The sequence below is a fragment of the Podarcis muralis genome, chromosome 6, assembly GCF_964188315.1.
Source record: "Podarcis muralis chromosome 6, rPodMur119.hap1.1, whole genome shotgun sequence".
NCBI classification, from domain to species: domain Eukaryota; kingdom Metazoa; phylum Chordata; class Lepidosauria; order Squamata; family Lacertidae; genus Podarcis; species Podarcis muralis.
The window spans coordinates 42,443,065-42,461,983 of NC_135660.1; the positions used below are offsets into that span (position 1 = coordinate 42,443,065).

The window sequence follows — 18,919 nt, forward strand, 5'->3', positions numbered from 1 at the left end:
CACCAGTCACAAAATGCGCCTGGTGAATTTCTAGCACAGGCTTGAATCACACAACTTCAATACCATCCCTAGCCTTCCTCCCAACTTTAGAGAGGTGAAGGGGGCAAAGATTGCCTGGACATTTCTGGGATGATCCTTCCCCATTCCCTGGTTTTCAAAGTTGGGAGGAAAGCTGGCCACTCCTCATGCTTGCTAGAGGGTGGTGCCACACTTGCCAATGCAAGAGTAATAGCTGAATCCTGCTCTGCTTGAAGTAGCAGATACCATTTCTCCCTACCTGCCTCAGCAAAAGAATAGGAAACAGTTGGTGGCATTGGATGAAAGAGCAAATGGGCGCATCTCTCTCAGTCAGCCAGCAATTTGTCATTCAGGACTTTCTTGTGTAGTTACCAGAATGAACGGCTTTACATGCATTTATCTTGCTGACATTCTTATGGTCAGCAAGGATAAGTGCAAATTAAAAGCTTATTAACACATGGTGATTTTAACAGGAACAAAGGAATCACACACATGGAAGGATTTATTAATCCATAGAAATCATCCCTGCGCTAGACAAATATAGGGCTTCCCTTCCCTGGGTAGCAAAATATAACACACACAAAAAAAGAGGAACTCTGGCCTGATGGCACAGCATGCAGTGTAGTGAGAAGTTTAAAATATCTAGCATGTGCCATTCTTGTCAGTAGTGTAAATCAACATCCAGGAAGAGGTTATACATTATAATTCCCACTGCTTGATTGGTTGTACTTTGCACCCCAGTATGAGATGAGCTCTCATACTTGTCCCATGGGAACAAGAACCCTGAACTACTCTGAGTAGACCCACCAATATTAATGAACATTACTTCATTAGGTACATTCATTTCAGTGTGTCTACTCTTAAGTAAAACGTAGTTGACTATTACCCTTGAGTTTTTTACTCACATCAGCCCTGCGTAACATATAATGAAGCTCCAGATAAAAGTATCTTGTATTAAAATGTGAAAAATTGGGGTGAAGCTGCAACAACAGAATGTATAACACTGTTCGTAAACAGGGCTCCGGACTTCATACCAACTTCTAAGCACATCTATTTTCAAGCCCCAAATTTAAAGCCCAAAACAATGGAAGGCAAGATTCTCAACATGAATTTTGAGCCAGAGTTACCCCTGCACAGCCCTGTGTATTATCTTCACATTAGTAATATTCAATACTCATATAAAAAAGAAGAGACCTATGAACATATCACATGTGAAAGGGAGGGGGGTCAAATAAAGTTTGCTCTGGGAGGCTAATTTACTTTCCCCAACTTGTGATCCTTCAAGCTGCAAGGAAGCAGCCCCACTTTGTTTGGAAGGGTAGCTTGGCCTCAGAGAGTATACATCCAATTTCCCCTATATTTGGTCCCTAGGCAGCTGGCCATTTGCCAAAACTCTTTAGCCTAACTCCCAGCACCAGCTGGCTAAGGGCTCTTGCATACATGTCGCTCCCTGCTGCCAACATTCCCTGGCAGCCTGCAAAGAAAACCATCAGCTTCCACTTGTTTGGGGGGTTGAGGAAGAGATGGAGGGTCATTTGCATCCTAATGCTCTTTCCACAAAGGTAGGAGATCTGAAAATTCTGATGTGGCCATCTCTTGTCCTACTGCCCTATCCCAAGCACACATACATAATCTAAAACCTTAATTTACTAAGTAAATGGGAGGGCAGGGAGAAAGCAAGGCAAATAAGAGGATTTCCCCCCTCCTCTAACTTTCCACCCCAAAACCCTCACTGACAGACATGCCAGGGACTAATTTTTCCAGAGAGGTAGCTGTGTTAGTCTGTTGCACCAAGAAGAACAGAGTCCTGTGGCACCTTAAAAAGAATAATTGTGAGATCTGAGTTGGCAAATATGTACTGTATACACAAGGGTTAGGGAAAATAAATATATAAAGTGGGAGCTAAATGGCAATGTGGTGCAAAAAATGCAATCAGTGGTAATTCAACCAGAGCTTAGATGTATGTTAAACAGGCACAATATAGGAAAGCATTGTGTCTATTCAAACCAAATTAATGTTACTGAGGCATGGAGCCAGCTCTGGAAAGGGCTTTGGAGCCCTTCTGTAATCAAGGCCAAATACAACTGTGAATTGCATGAGCATTATGCTAGAAATCATTCTAGCCCACTCTTATCCCTGCTCATTGGGGCCAAACTGTTGTGGCACACAAAGTATAAGAGGCTTCACTTTCTCAGCTCTTTTGTCCCTGATATTTGCCTCAGATCCTATTCTACTCTACTCCTTGGCTGGACCTGATCTGCCTTGCTCCTTTAAATCCATCTAGGCTTGGTGGCTCCAGCTTTGACCAGAAAAGGGCACAGAGCTCCAGAGAAGGAATGCCAAGTGCCCCAGAATTGCCACTGAAACTACAAGTTAATCACGGCACATTGCTTTTTATTTACAATAAACTCACTGGGTGACCTTGGGCCAATCAGTCTCTCATCCTTCCCTACCTTCTATGGTCACTGTGGGGATAAAACAAGGAAGAAGACAATCATGTACATCACCTTGTGCTCTTTGGAGGAAAGGTAGGATACAAATATAATTAATTAATTAATTAATTAATTCTATTCTATGCATGGTGTAGCGTTTTATAAAACTATCTTCTCTAAACCGCTTTCTGGTTCTATTCCCTTAGCATACAGCCCCTCTTGTCTGCTGCAGTGATATGCACAATCTTACTGCAATGCTACTGTTCCCCCAATCACCCATCCATCTCCTTCTTTTCTTTACCCATTCACAACTCTCTGCTTTTTTCAACCACTTTCAAATACTCCACTGGTTCATTCATTCCTCCTCACCACAGATTTCTGCATCTTGAACTTAACCATTTTTCCACTCACCCCATACAATATTTCATTCACTCCTGTTGAACACTTCCAAACAAAATATATGAGAGATTCGTGTCATTTCCACTTAAGAGATATCAGGCAGCAGAGACAGGAAAAACTATCAGTGCTTGATGTTGGAGAACCTCTGCTGGTAACAAGATGGACCAGTGGTGTGTCAAAGAATAGGAAGTTGGTAAGTAGCAATTGCCCCTGGACAAGCAGCCAAGTGGCAAAAAGGACCACATCCCATGCTTCCCCTTCACCCTCCCACTCCAATGAACTTCCCCTTTGACTGCATTGCCTGTTCACTTATTCTTATCACTGCCCCTTATGATTCCAGTTATAGCAGGACACCTCTATTATGTTTTCCTGTATGTTTGCTTTCTCTTTCATTTCATGCTTTATGTGGAGACTGAACAAAGGGAAGCAAAAGATATTTCTGAAAAGTTATTGACAAAGCTAACATTACTGTTAAGAGAAAGTTCTAGGGATCTGACCATTTACAAACTGCTTTAGAATATGGTAGGGGAAGCATGTTTTCATCTTAGGCTGATTCAGCTATGCCCATCAAATTATTAAATTTTCAGTCAATCCCTCACATTACAAAATAAAAAGAAATAAAGCAGACACCAAAGTCAGGTGTTTCATGCAATTTGCAGCTCTCCTACTCAAGATGGAGACTTTACTGAGAAAGACTGGTATTAAACTGTGGAGCACAGACTATTCTGAACCAAATAAAAATAATGGGAAAAACCAATGCCATTATTTTTGTGTTTTAGATATTAAAGTCTCTACAGACTAGAATCATCTCAACATATAGCCACTATTTAAAATTATCTTGCACAAAACACCTGAATGCAAACCATCTTATAATACCATAATCACAAAGTTTTTATTCCATTTTGGGGAAACAGACACCTAAAATCAGACCCCCAAGTACATTTGGCTTTATTTTAGTTAAAAATACTGAGCTTTCTCAACTCTCACTTGATAAAGGGAACAGACAGTAGTCAGTGCTTCCAAGAACCTATCATATTGGGATTAATTAGGCACTAGGCTTTTGGCACACATTTTCAACATCTTGGCCAAACTTTACAGAAGCTCTGTAAGTTAACTTTTTTTACTACTGCTATTTATAAAGTGCCACAATAGCCAATCATAGCCAAACAACCAACGTACAAATAGTTATTGGCAACATAACAAAGGAAGGAAAATGGTTTAAATATACTAACATCCTAGTCTTGGGGCATCCAGTCAAGCTACGCAAAGAGGTGTTTTTGTCCCTTGCATACTCCCAAATGTGGAAGTAGGATCAGAAACGGGATCTGGAAGAAAGGGTAAACAGCATGTTAGTTAAATTCACAGATGGTACTACACTGGGTAATGTTGCAAACATTAGCAGGAACAAAAATATAAATGAATTTAGGAACATACGAAGGAAAACACATCACATTTCAGGAAAGTGTGCTAATGACATGTAATGAAATTCTAGCACACAACAAAAATGTTCAAAGGAAACAGAGGATTAGTTGTAATGGATGAAAAGTAGATAAAGGGGACTGCAAGAGATCAAGAAGTTAGAAAAAGTGATGTGCGCTGTATCTGAAGTCAGTGTGCAAGCAGGACTAACACTGGCACAACAGAACATCCCTTCCCTCACCTCCCCCCATGCAACCCTTATCTGCTTTGTGGAAAGCAGGGGAGAGAGAAGTTCTGTTGCAAAAGCAGAAGTTGTTCTGCTCATGCAATGACTTTGTTGGATACAACACTGTGCCTTCAAGCCACACTAAAGACACTCTTGTCTCATTGTGCTAGAGTCACTTGCTGTAAGCCATTGTACCAATCAGCTTTCTTCACTCTTACACACTGCTTATCTGACTAGTAGATTAGAAGAGGGTGGGCAGATCTTATCAACTGGTGTTTTTTCACTAGAGTCCTGAGATCTACCAACCAGAGCCATGTGCAAGGCACACAGAATTAAAGAACAAAGTGCCTTTGAGCATATTCTGAGCATTTTCAGGATCACAACAAATTGAGTTTAGTGTCTTTTCACACAACAGTCCAATCCTGATTAATCTTCATTTCAGCAGACTAATTTTGGTAGGGAAAGTTGTTTTGTTGTCATTGTTTAATAACTGGGAGTCAGAAATACTTGCTGATCTACCAAAAATCATCCAGAGATCCTGAATTACCGTCTGTCTACCCCAGCTTAGACAATGATACAGTACTACATATTGATTTATTTTGTTTCCCTAGAACTTTTTTCCCTTTTTCTTTTTTTAAGAAAGTTTGGCTTCAACAGGAAATAAATAAAATTCTATACTTCAATTGTTTAATTCTCAGCAAAGCATATTCCAGGAACATAGAAGTTTATGTGGTAAATTTGACCTTAAGATTGACCCTCAGGTCAATCCAGAGTTTCACTTATATATATTTTTAAAAGTCACTGAAGGAGGGAGATTTTGCCAGTGGTCAGCATGCAGCAAGCTAGGCATGAAGATGTGGTGGGGGAAAGAGTCATATGATGTAGTATTGAAATAAAGGATTCAGAACTGAGAATGGAAGTTGAAGCAGGGGAAATAGTTAGATGTCTAAAGGAGGAAATGGGATTAGGAAGGAAACACCCAAAAATAGTGGCAAGGAAGCAAGAGATGCACATTCCCCTTTAAAAACGTAACCCGAAAATGAATTTCTACAGTTGTTTATTCCTTTGAACATTACTGGAGGAGGAAACAAAAGGGTCAATTTATATTAGGGTTGGCTGCCTCCCCCCCCCCCCCTAGAACTCTGGCCAATTAGTATTGGACCAACTTTTCCAAGTTGGTCTTAATGTAGATAAGAAATTAAGTTCAGTACTTAAATACAAGAAAAATGAAATGTAACTGTTTCACTCAATATAATCTCATGGGATTCAAGATGAACATTTTTGAATAAGCATTTTCAGAATAACTGCAATAGTAAGAAGAGCTTCAATTTATTTCCAATGATCAGGAAACAGAACATTTGTGCAATTTACCTTCCCTATGCTGGCAGTCCCTCCCAGCTCTTTCTCTCCCCAAGAGAACTGCACACACACACACACAAACAATAACCAAGCCTTATTACTCTACTAGAATGTCAAGAATTAAGCAAGAATTAACCAGAAGCACCAGTGACCATGTTTTGGACCTTTTTGTACATAATCTGAAAAGTTAATAAAATCTCATTATTAAATGTGCATAGCTTTTTTTTCTTGGCCAAGAAAAATTGGAATAAGTGTATGAACTAATAATGGCAAGGTCCTCAGAGTTAGGTTTCATACTTTTAACACCCACTGAGCTCTCATAACAGACACAAATCCTGTAACTAACTTTATATAATTTAGACAAAGTTCAAAGCACAATGCAACATATACCATATATTCTTAGCACATGTCTGAGAAACCACAAAAGATGCAAAAGAAAGGGGTTTCCTTCTTTAGTCAAAGAAGATCCCAATGAGAAGAAAACATTTCAGTATCTGTATATGCTACTTAACCATGGCTATCTTAGATCAGAGGACAGTGTTAGAAGGTATTTTGTACACAGGTAGAGATGGCTGAATAGAACAGTTAAATGTATGTCATGTATGAAAAGCATATTCTATTTTTATAACACATGAAAGCTGGGCTCAATTATTTCTGTTATCACTTATAGATCCTTCACATAGACATTTTGAGAACAGAACGCTGGTCTCTGTAGTTAGAGAATGTGCAGGCCTCTAAATGTTGTGCATTTTGTTGAAGATTTTTTGTTTTAACATTTTCCACTGCTCTGCAAGTCCCGAGTTACCTGTATATTTAATGCTGAACAACCAGAAAAGCCTACAAACAGAAGTCAATGAAAACAGCCTCTCTAGTCACGATCAAAGAAATAAGCATGACTGTTTTACATCCTGGGAAGAATAACCATCAGGCTATTCAAGGTTTGTAAGTGTATGTATCTATAGTAATACCAATTCCTTATTTTAACTTTTATACAGTATCTAGCACTGTAAAATGATAACTAGATGTAATACTGAACAACCTATAGTTGCACACCCACTCACAATGTTCCCAAGTTCAGAGGTACTTGATTTACAATCTACAATGCTACTATTATGTAGGCCATACATAATGATGAATTTTAGTTTCCTATGATGTTCATGATTTTTAAAAGGCTTAGAGCCAAATCCAGCAGGGTATAGCATTTACAAAAAAGGAAACATATGGGAACATTGAAGGTTTACGGGGTCATTTTTCCTTCACTATTCAGGAAAGTGTATGAAGTAGGTTCAGGGGTATATTAGTGGCGCTCCTATGAAAGGGAGAAGGTTGAACAAAATATTGGCATGTACACTATTGACAGGAAACAAAACATACATTATAATGCACTTTCATTAAGATTCAGAAGAAATCGTGATTTTATTTTTCTGACAGATTATTAAAATTTACCAGAATAGTGACAGAACATCTTTCCTTGTCTTCATTGTGCTTCTAATTTTAAGTATCATACTTCAGCTTCACAGAATTACATCTTTTGGAATCTGGAGCCAGGTAAGTGTGAGTGTCACTATGATGCCTGCATGAAGGTCTGGTGCATATAAATTCCAAAGGAGCACTTATAGGGACATTCAGGTATTAGGTAACCAAAGGTATCTTGTGAATTACTTTTTATCAATACCAAAAACAACCATAAAAATAAAGCTTGTCGACTTTGTTCCCTGTGTTAGAAAGTAGCGCTAAGTATCAAGCCTCTATCTGAAACTTCCATTATTCCCTCAGAGCATTCCAGATTAATGAGATTCATATCAAACCCTGAAAAACACACTCCTAATTTCTAAAACATGCAAATCCAAACTACAACTCAGCACTACACTATTTGTATGTGATCCTCTCTAATAGTCAGTCATATCACTTCACAGATGTGTAGCTTTCAACATGAAGATGAAAATCTGGCTATCTTAGCATGTAACCTTCATGGCACCAATTATAGCACTTTTTATTACAATACATAGAGCACAGATATCTGATAACTTGTAAAATGACAAGTGGTTATCATTTCAAACTTAAACTCGCTGGCCTGGCATCCAGGCAAATGACCTCATTTTTAACAATGCAAAATATATATTTGCTTCTACATCCTGAGCAATAAGGAGAGCTCACTTAATTAAAGCATATTTTGGTAAGAATATTTTGGTAAGAACTAAAGATTTCCATTCCAATTTTTAATACTCTCAGCTAAACTTCATTAGAGTATAGTTCTATCAAAACAACTGACTTGCTAACTTTTAACAACTCTGTTCTAGTAAAATTCAAAGCCTTTAAATCAGTGTTTCTCAATCTTTTTTTAACTCATGCCCCCTTTTAGTAATATAAAAATCCCACTCTCCCCCTTCAAACCTGGCTCCTACATTGTTATTTTTTAATTGTCAAATGGATTAAAATTTTGTTTTTGTTTTTTTACTTACACTGTACATATTTTGGGAACACTTCTGTCCCCACTCAAGATCATCATATGCCTCCCTCCCGCCCTGGTTCACAAACACTGATTTAGATGTTTAAAAATCCCAGTTGGACTTTCACCATACTTCCTCCAAGACTTCTATTAAAAATATTGTTACTGCAATATGGCCTAACCAAAGACCATGAATACAAGATAAAATTAACAGTTTTCTTATGGACTTATTGGCCCAAATCAGACCAATTATAGCTGCCACACATAATCAACCTGTCTTCCATTGGAACTGGAACCTTGCCTCTGAAGCCACAGGTAGTTCTCTTTCCCAGTACTGTTACCTGAGACAAAACCTAAAGTCCTGTATGCAAACCAAACCAATCCTCCCACCCACTAAAGTTTTATTTGGAATGGACTCATAAACTCAAATATTTTACTTTCCCAGAGATCAGGGGAAAATATCACCAATACTTATTGCACCCTGGAGGTTTATGAAGCTAAGACCTCATAAAACTGATCAATTTGAAGTTCAAACTGTTAGGTGCAATGCTATCAAGATAAAATGCTACAAACACAATTATACTTTGGACCTTCTAAAATGTTTTTGTACTTTACCTCAAAAAATAATCTGGATAGCTAGGTGATTAACCTTCACAGCTTAGTCATTTCCTTCATATCTTCTGTTTACACAAAAGGGGGGAAAGTGCACCCACATAGATACCAAGACTACAGGGGTGGAGAGAGAAGCAAAAAGAATTGTTCCCCCTAGATGCTATGCTCATTTTTTCCAAATCGGCAACAGAAGTGCTCCAACATATCAGAAGTGCTCCAACATGTTTCCTTTTTGTGATATCTGATTAAGTCATACTCAGAGTAGACCCACTGAAATCAATACTTAAGTGGTCTACTCTGAGTATGACTACCACTGGATATTATTTTTTTGAATTTGTAGATATCCTTAGTATTTCTGACCAATCTTGAGTAAAACATCAGTAGCAATCTCCCCTGCAAATCACAGAATTTCAAACAAATGTCCACAAGTACTAACAGGGATACATAACAACTCAAGTAACTGATGACCTGAAATCATTGGAGCAGATATGTGCTAGCCTTTAACCTTCTAGTATACTTTAACACTCGAACACAAACACCACCATTCAAGTACATAAAAAAGATACTAGAATGAAGAATAAATTTGTGTTCAGTTCCATCAGGCAGAGGAAGTAGTAAAATGATCTTCCAGAGACAGGCACCTAACTGATAGATGCTAATACAAACAAGCACACTCACAGCACATATTTCTCCTGAAGAAATATTCTAATGCATTACCTGCTGCAGCTTTTCCAAAAGGCAAGAAGCCATTCCTTCTTTTAGTCAACCAGTTAACTCTGACCCACCTTCTAACCAGTGACATCATTCAGATGTGCTTGTGGTTCTCTCCCAAGCCCTGGTCTATTTTTTGATACAGTTACAACAAATATGACAATGTACTGAATGCCATTTAATACATGCACTAGTGCAACAAAAAGTGTTTCTATTTTTTAAAAAAGAAGACAATAATTTCAGTGTTTTCTATTATACAGGTTAATATTGAGTAATTACTAACTACAGTTAAAAAGGGGCAACTGTTTAAGCAAGAGTTGTAAAGGCAGTTAAATTACAATTAAGAAAAGCAGGCACTGCTACAGAATTCTAAGGTGACTTGCTGGATTACAGTTAACATGATCAGCATCCTTCTTTTGCTGTCTAGGAATCTAGAGTTCAACTTAAAATGATCTGCTTCTACTGCCCTTGCTTTTTTACTCAGGAAATACTCAGTGTTTCAGGATAGTAAAGCTGCTATCCCTAAGTCACATTTAAGGGATAAACCTCAGTGAAAACGGTGGTATTAATTCCTAGTAAGAATGCATGACTGCATTGTAAGTTTAATAGTATGTAGTCCATCTCTGTGTATTAACAAAGGTACTGTCTTAACATGTTGGAATGATGTATTATTATCTAAAGAAATCAAAGGAGAAAGCACATGGGATTTTTAAGACATTTAAATGAGCAGGAAACGCTCTTACATGTTGAAATAAACCTATATTTCACATGAAAGGAGCTTTGTCAGTTCAACGTGAAGACTGAATTATAAATAATATCCCCTTCCACATAACTGCACCTTTTCACCTGCTTCTATATTTTATAAAAAGTAAATGTGCTTTCCCTAGCACAGTGGTTCTCAACCCTAGCAGCTTATGGAGATTCCAAGGCAAGTTATTCTGTCATCTTCACAATTCAAAAGATTTAGGGGAATACTACCTTTTCAACAAGAGGTATCATGGCAATAGGGTATATTTTCCCTAACATCTGAGAACATTCTGCAAGGTAAATCGGTGACTATAATATTTCGACACACACACACATCCTTATACACAATTCAGCACCAGGGGGTAAACGGAGCAGGATCCTAGCTCCTTGGCCACACGGACACAATGTGGCTGAACATAGGAAAGCAAGGAGCAAACCGATTAGGGGGACGGGGAAGCAAGAATGACCTGTGTGCAAAATTCTGGAAATGGGAGAGGGGCGTGGTCACCCCGGAACAATCCTGCTCTGCCATCATCCCCAGCAAGGGTAACTTTCCCAAGCCGAATCAGCCTCTGACCGGGGGCGGGAGAGGGGGGGGGGCGTAATATATATATAAATAAATATATAGTCGGGCGAGGGGGGGTGGGGAGGAGGCCACCCGAAGCACTTCCTTCCCTGACCCATTCCGGCGGACACAGCCCAGCTCACCCCCTTCCCCCAAACAAAGGGCCCTCTTCTCTCCCCCGTCCTCCCACCTTCCCGAGAGGGGGCGGGGGAGGGAGGGAGAGGAGAGACCAGGCCGGAGTGGGCGGGGCGGAGCCTAGGCCGCGGTTGCTCCGTGAGGCGCGAGGAAGGGGGAGGGGTGTGAGGCGCGCGTGGAGCGGCTAATCCGCGCGGGAGGGAGCGAGCGAGGGCGCGCGCGCGGTCAGCCGGCGGGCGAACCGAGGAGTGGGTGGGGGAGGGGCTCAGCGCTCTCTCTCCCCTCACTATGTGGAGAGAGATGAGGGGAAGTGGGGCGGAGGTGAAAAGAAGGGGGGGTTGTCTCCACACAAGCGGTCCGCTTCCCCTCCGCCCCCCTGTCCGCCCGCCCGCCCGGGCTCCGCTCCCCTCTCCGCCCCCCCATGGTCCCTCACCCACACAGCGCAGCAGCCGGTGTCGCCACGAGTCGAGCTGGTGGCGGAAGCCGCGCCTCTCGATGGAGCACTCCTGCCTCCCGCACGGACTCGCCATCTTCTGGGGGAGGGGCCCCGAGCCTCCGCCGCCGCCGGCACGCCCGCCGTTTGCGTCACGCGCACGTCATCGCGCACGGCCACGCGGAGGCGGGGGGCCACCGCGGGCGCAGCTACCGCCCAAACCTGGCCGCGCGCGGAAATGCGGCGGGGGGGGGGGCAGGGAGGCGCGGACGGTTGGCCATGGCAACGGTGGAAGGCGCAGCAGGAACCGGGGGAAAGGGCTCCTCCTGGTCCGCGCGCCGGATCCTCTGGGGGACCCCTGGGCTCCGGGGGCGCAGAGAGGAAACGAGGAGAAGCAGAGAGCGGAGGTGCGCGTGGAGCCTAGTTCACGGGGCGGATCCAGGGTATCCATGGCTGTGTCTTCAACCCCACTGATGCCAGCGAGTCTGCCCTACGCATGAGTAACACGGGATCCAGCCCTCCGTGCAGTAATGCTCGGGTTGGCAACATCTAGGCTGCCGTCCTAATCGCACTTAACACAGGGAGTCCGTCCTAGTGAAACCCGGGGAGAGACTTGCCGCTGCCGCCGAGTAAATCTGGCGGTGGTTCTGCTATTAAAAGAGAGAAATCTGACATGAGAAGAATTTGTGTTTTATATCAAGGACCTTTATAAAAAGCTGTAAAAGTCAGCATTCCTAGTAAAAACAAAAACCATGGTGTAAAAAGCTCTGCTGGATCATACCAAAGGCCAGCCTACTACCCCAGCAGCCTGTTCTCCCAGATGTTGATGATAAGCTTGCAAGTGGGACCTAAGTCCCACAGGATCCTCACCAGTTGCAATGCCCAGCAACTGGTACAAAGAGGCATGCTGCCTGTGCCAGTGTTGGAGCATAACTGTCATGGCTAGGTGCAGGATGCCTCTGTATACCAGTTGCTGGAAATCACCTCTCTCTTGGATATCACGGATGTCATGGTGTCTTCATCAGGTTTAGCAACAATGTCTTTCATATTCTCACATCCCCTTGCCGCAGCAATCTCTCAAAGCGTTAACCATTGTGAGCCATGTTTATGGTGGCAACAAACTCACCATACCGATGCCATGCTGACATTGCGCATTTAAACCCAATAAACTTGTAATCCTGCTTCCTCCTTTCCAGCTATAATTCTGCTCTTTTTGCAGCAACAGAAAAGGCCACACACACACACACACCAAACTACTAATAGCTGGAAAGAAAAAATCATTTTGAATTTGACCCCCCAAGTTTACCTGAGCCACATAGGACACCAGAAAATGGACAGGTGGGCATGGTTTGGGCCAAATACTCGGACCAAATATAGAGGCCTGGAAGGCATAATTAGGTCCATGGGCTGGAGGTTCCCCACCACTGATAAAGCTGATATGTAGGAACCACATTCACATTTTTAGCCCCACTCCTTTTATATTGGTCTGCACACTATACAGTTGTTCAAAAGCCTGTTGTTTAAATATTTCCCACTTTCCTGAGTAGTGAGGAATTCCAGGAACAGCACTAACATATTTAGTTCCTTTTGAAGAGAGAGAGCTAAAAAAACCTAAGGTGTTTTCAAAATAGTGTTTTAATTACAAATATACAAGCAGAGCATAAGTAGCAGACAGACACACATAAGGCAGAAGATTCCCCATAGAGCAGAGAAACCCCTGAGGCAGCAATTGCATTGCAGCCCCAAGCTAATTTTTCTGCTGCATCTCTTTCACTTACTCAAGCACAAATATCTGTCTTCTTAGCTGGAGATGTGCCATCTTCTCCCAAGTGCTGACAGTGGATTACTCATGCAAAAACCCAGGTTCTCAAGTCAACTATCAACCATCTCCTAACCGTAACTACCTACCTACCCATCCTATGAACTCACAACCCACTGAACAAATAAACTGGTCAGCCAGCAAATATAATGCTGCCATAAGCTACGTGAAAGTTGATGGCTGCTGAGATAACTCAGTCAGTAGATCATGAGGCTCTTAATTGCAGGGTTGTGGGTTCCATGTTGGGCTAAAGATTCCTGCACTGCAGGAGGTTGGGATAGAGGACCCTCTTCAATTCTAGTATTCTATGCTGAGGTTGTAGAAATACGCTTCTCTTGCTGTTCATGAAAGGCTTTGCAGCTGAGGCCAATTGTGTGCATACAATGAATAGTTAAAGTATTTAAGGATCCACACACGGAGATCCAGTTTCACCAAGTTTGTCCTGCACTGATTCAGTATTTCTGTTTTTATTTTCTGTTTTAATGTGAACAACCTTAGGAGGGTTTTCCTGAAAGGTGGCATACAAATTCCCTTCATCTCCTGATTTCAGATTCCATAAAGATAGTTGGCATTTTTGGCACACTTGTATCAGAAGGAACAGTATCATTTGCTATAATTTATTATTATTATTATTATTATTACCCCACCCATCTAGCTGGAATGCCCCACCAACATCACCACATAATTATGAGAAGCAAGTTGTAGGGCAGGGACGGGAAAGCTATGGCCCTCCAGATCTTGCTGGACTGAAACTCCTATGAACATTGTGCTGGCTGGGGCTGATGGAAGTCTGAGTTCAGCAATAACTGGGGGAGCATAGCTTCCCCAGCCATGGTTAGGGTGATGCAACAATTTTTGTTTTGCACAAATTGAAATTGTACCTCATAACCATAAGATAAAATATAAACTTTCATATTAAAAAACCCCAGATCCCTGTTCTAGAAAAAAATAGGGCTGCAGTCACACAAGGGAGGAAGCCCCCATTCAACATAGTGCCACTTACTTTCACATAAGCATGCATAGGATTGTATTATTGGTTAGGATTGTTACTGCATCTGTTAACTTCATATCAGATGACATAGGCTTTCCCCATTGCAAAGGGGACATATCTCAGTGATTGAAGGCATTTTTGTATGTAGAACATCCCAGGTTTAATCATTGGCATCTTCCATTTTAAAAACCCACATTCATATATCAAGGGTTAGGAAAGATCTCTGCCCGAGAACTACTTCAAACCTCTTTCCAAATTTGTTCCATCATCAAATCTGACAAAGTAGAGTCCCTCCTAAGATGAACATCCTTAATTTGGTCAGTGTTGTAGACTCAATAAATTAATGTAATGTCCAAACTTGCTTTTCAGGTTTTCACATGCGCTCTCTTTAAAGAGAGCAGAGAGTTCATATCAAATAATATACTTGAGGTAGTCTGCATTTCTTTATCCAGTGGCTATCAGTCACCCAGAAAGAGTGGCAGCACCCATATGAAGTATTTCACCCATATGAACATTTTTGTATGAAGTGGATTTTAGTCCACAAAACTTTATGTGATAATAAATTTGTCTTCAAGGTGCCACAATGTTGTTGTTTGTTTATTATTTATTATTTTTAATTTCTATTTTGTATTTTAGTATTGTATTTTGTATTTTCAGCAAAGCAATGCCACACATATATTTCGTGAAGTAGATTGTTGACTAATGGTTCAGGCATGGTGACCAATGTTTCCCTAAGGAGAACTAATGGTTAGAGGATGGTTTCTTGATCATCCCTCAATATATATTTTTTAAAGCAGTTTTTGGAGGATGACTAATCCCTCCCCAGCTAAGCATGGGTCTTAAAGTTTGTGGGTGGGAAAACTGTGGTTTAAAGAGCAGCGAGAAAGAGGCAGAGCATGAGACAGTGATGGAATCAAAGAAAGAGAGGTTAACTGGAGGCTGGAAAGCACCTTGGGGGTAGAGGCACATCTCTCTGGGGTGATGATGTGGGACAGTGAATCTACTGCCTTCTATGACTATGGACTGCTTACCTCCACATGTAACTGCTTGCATAACTATATCAAATATTACAATAATACCATCAGCCTCCCCTGCAAAAGAAAGCTAAAACCCTGATAGCATTACCCTTTGACAGCTGGGGAAGTGAAAAATACACATCAGTATTATAGCTCCAATTTCTTCTGCTTCCTCTTCATATTTAATGGCATCTCCAGCCAAGTTGCTCACTAGATGTTTGGGGCTCCTATGATCGGCATGCTGAATATGCTATTCCCTTGCTTGTGCCATTCAAGGACAAATGGAGCAGAGTTCCTTCTGGCAGAAAGGAAAGAAGCGAGCTCCCTTCTGTTCTCTGCCAAGTGACCATGGTCAGTCAGGTCTTCCTTCTTGCCACTAGTCTTCCCAGAAGGGACAAGATATAACCTTCCAATAGCCTTGTGTTCTCTGGCCAATGGCAGAAATATCAAAGCATCTTCCCCATGTGCCCTAGATCTAGGACACCATACTGAAGGTATCTGTTGTCCCTCATTAAATACCAATAGCATAGCAAAAAAGCCAGTAATGGAGAAGTGAGCAAAGGTTTTGACATTTGAGTTCAAGAGCATAACCACCTCAGTGTGGTGCCCCATGACAGCAGAGAACAATTTTGCTGCAAACCTGAGTATTGACAACTCCCCATTTACGCGGGGCTTATGTTTTGAGACACTGCACATTTAAGTGAAATCACATATATTGGGAGCACCATTGAAAAACAATGCAAACACCACAATCGCTCCCATCAAACCTTCTTGCTCAAACTCCAACTCTCCACAGGCCTCAAAAGGTTGGTGCAAGGGCTCCTGCACTTGCAATGGCTTGTGGGATTGCTAAGCACTGTTTTTGTGCTGTTTTGCAGTTTACATGCTTCTTAGGGCCATTTTTGCCCCTTTGTGCCATTTCCAAGTTCGCAGCGAGGCATGCATGCGCCGTTGCACGTGTCTTGAATGTGCATAAATGGGAGTTGCCCGTACTGCAGTTCTAAAACATAAGCACAGAGGTAGCACCATGAAGCCACTTTGTCACTGAGCTTAGATGAGTGTACACATCAATTATGTTAGGTGACTTTTGAATAATTTTAACTCTGCTCTGGTTCTTCAATTGCATTTTTGTCCTGTATTGGAATGGATATGTTCATATTGTTGAACATCGCCTCAAAGCTTTGTGGGAGGTTATGTACAAATGTTTTAAATAAATAAATAAATAAATAAATAAATAAATAAAACAATGAGTATAAGAATAGCAGAATACACTCAGTCATGGTTGAAACAGTAACAGTGAGTTGCACAAGCTCATTTTCAACTTGCAGTGCTCATGCTGAACACACAAACACTCCTTGGGCACCGTATTGGGAGAGTGTTATGCCAAAACCAAACTTCCAAACCAGACCTCAATACTGTTAAAAACAGAAAAGAGAAAGTTGTTCTTTTGGTATTTATGTTATGGTCTGGGATCATTTGAGTTATTTGGAAGTACTGAGCTGTGAACTGAAGAGCACAGGGATACAACACCTGAAAATATGTTGAGCCAAAGTGATATATACAGTGGACGCTCGGGTTGCGAACGTGATCTGTGTGGGATGCACGTTTGAAACCTACAGTGTCTGCAACCCACAGCGGCATGTCTGTGCACGCGCAGGTTGCGATCCGGCGCTTCTGCGCATGCGCAAAGCACGATTTAGCGCTTCTGCACATGCACGACCACTGAAACCTGGAAGCAACCCATTCCGGTACTTCTGGGTTTCGGCAGTCCGTAACCCAAAAAAAAAAACAACAACAACCACAACCTGAAGCGTCTGTAACCCAAGGTATGACTGTACTTCACACAGGGCAACCTTCTAGTGATATGAATATACAATTTGGGGTGGCTAAATTCAGCATCCCAGGTTAGCATGCTTGGGCACCTGTCAACATAGGAGCCAACCCCTAGGGGCTGAGGGGGCGTTGCCCCCCAGTCAAATCTTTGAGAGGGCTGCCACCCCCCCAAAAAAGTTGTTGGGCATTGCTATTCAGATAGTGTGCATACACTGCATCGTGTATGATCATGAGGTGCAGGGCTTACCTGGGCCCCCCCAATATATTTTTCAAGCTGGCCCCCCCCCTGCCTGTCAAGATGCATTTCAGTACAAGGACCCAATCACAAGCCACCTGCTGCACCTACTGCTGCCTCTGGCTGTCTTGCCCTTTCCTTCTGTCTTAGACGGAAGGATTCAGCTGCCACCTTCTCGTTTGGCAGCCCACTCTGTGGCAAGGGAGCAGCTGGTGATAATGGCAGCAAGGATGAAGTGGGCCCAACACTGAGTGGGGTGAGGAAGGGTGAGCCCACGCCGGCTTCACAACACAGAGCCTGCGACAAGGGATCGCCTAAAACCTATTTAAAGCTTGAGTGCTCAAATGCAGGTTATTCAATCAGCATTTGTGATGACATGTAAATGAGAGGCTTGAACATTGAAATATCTGTACAATGACAAGCTGACTTTAAAATTGCTACCTGTTGAACTCCTGGCTGGGCCACATCTTCCTCTGTTCGGAAGGCCTCAGAGCTTCACAGCAGGATGCCTGTTAACATCATAGGTGTCTACCTCATTTTTCTCAGAAAGTTACATCCTAAGCAGCTTACAGAGTATCTAAAAGCACATCATAATTTCCATGGCACTTTGAAATTGATGGATACATACTGGGTTTAGGCAACTAGGTTATTCTCAGTTACACGGACATCAAAGCAAAGCTTGGAAGGCGGATTTTATTTCTGACATCTGTATGGTGCCTCCCGACTTGAGGTTCTCTGGGCAGATTTCGTACCTTCACAGAAACAGCCGCTTCTCTTGCTCTCCAGCACTGTCTCAGAACAACAAAACTGAAGAAGCACATGTCAGTGCAACTGAACTGTTGAAAAGTTGCTGTATCCCCTGCAAGCTAACACAGCACTGTATCCTAAAGCTTTGGGTTTTTTATATTTGATTTGGTAAGAGATTATATCAGCCGCAATGCCTTCCAGGTCAGCATCTAAGAAGAGATTTACTACCAAAAACACTTGGTCCGCCCAAATTGTTTAATTTCAGCCAGCAAGTAATTTATGCATTGTAGCAAAAACCAACCAACCAACCAACCAACCAACCCAGGAACCAGTTTTCCCCTAACAAGTCCTTTCACACAACAATGAAGCTTTGGGTGAAAAAATGTCATCAGGGCATGTCTAGGGTACAGCTACAATGGCACAGACATATAGTGTGAGACAGTGAGATTCTTGTTCTGGCATATAGTTCTTTTTAAGATTCGTGTTGCATCTGTACCTCTGAACTGTAAAATGGAGAAGGAACTTCAGATAAGAAACTAGGAACCAGCTTCAGCCTCATGCTTTAAAGTTTCAGCTTTAAAGTCCTATACTGGCTTACTCAAACCTTTTCACCCCAAGTTGCATTACTGATTAACTGCTGTTTTACACTCCCTTTCATACTCGCTACAATTTTTAAGCAGTGCCTTGGACCTTTGGAAGTGGCAAAGTTCACACCACGAACAACAAAGGGAAACAAGTGCAATCCTGCAAGAGGAACAATGCTCCAGGCACAT

General features: G+C 41.9%; 1 protein-coding gene across 1 annotated transcript in view; it reads right to left on the reverse strand.

Moving 5' to 3' along the window:
* The window catches only part of LCOR (ligand dependent nuclear receptor corepressor), a 53,499-nt gene extending 41,858 nt beyond the window's left edge, over positions 1 to 11,641 (reverse strand). The window contains exon 1 of the mRNA XM_028730534.2: positions 11,506 to 11,641. Coding sequence (XP_028586367.2) covers positions 11,506 to 11,602 — 97 coding nt within the window. The 5' untranslated portion in view covers positions 11,603 to 11,641. The remainder of the gene's footprint in view (positions 1 to 11,505) is intronic.
* Positions 11,642 to 18,919: the final 7,278 nt, after the last annotated feature.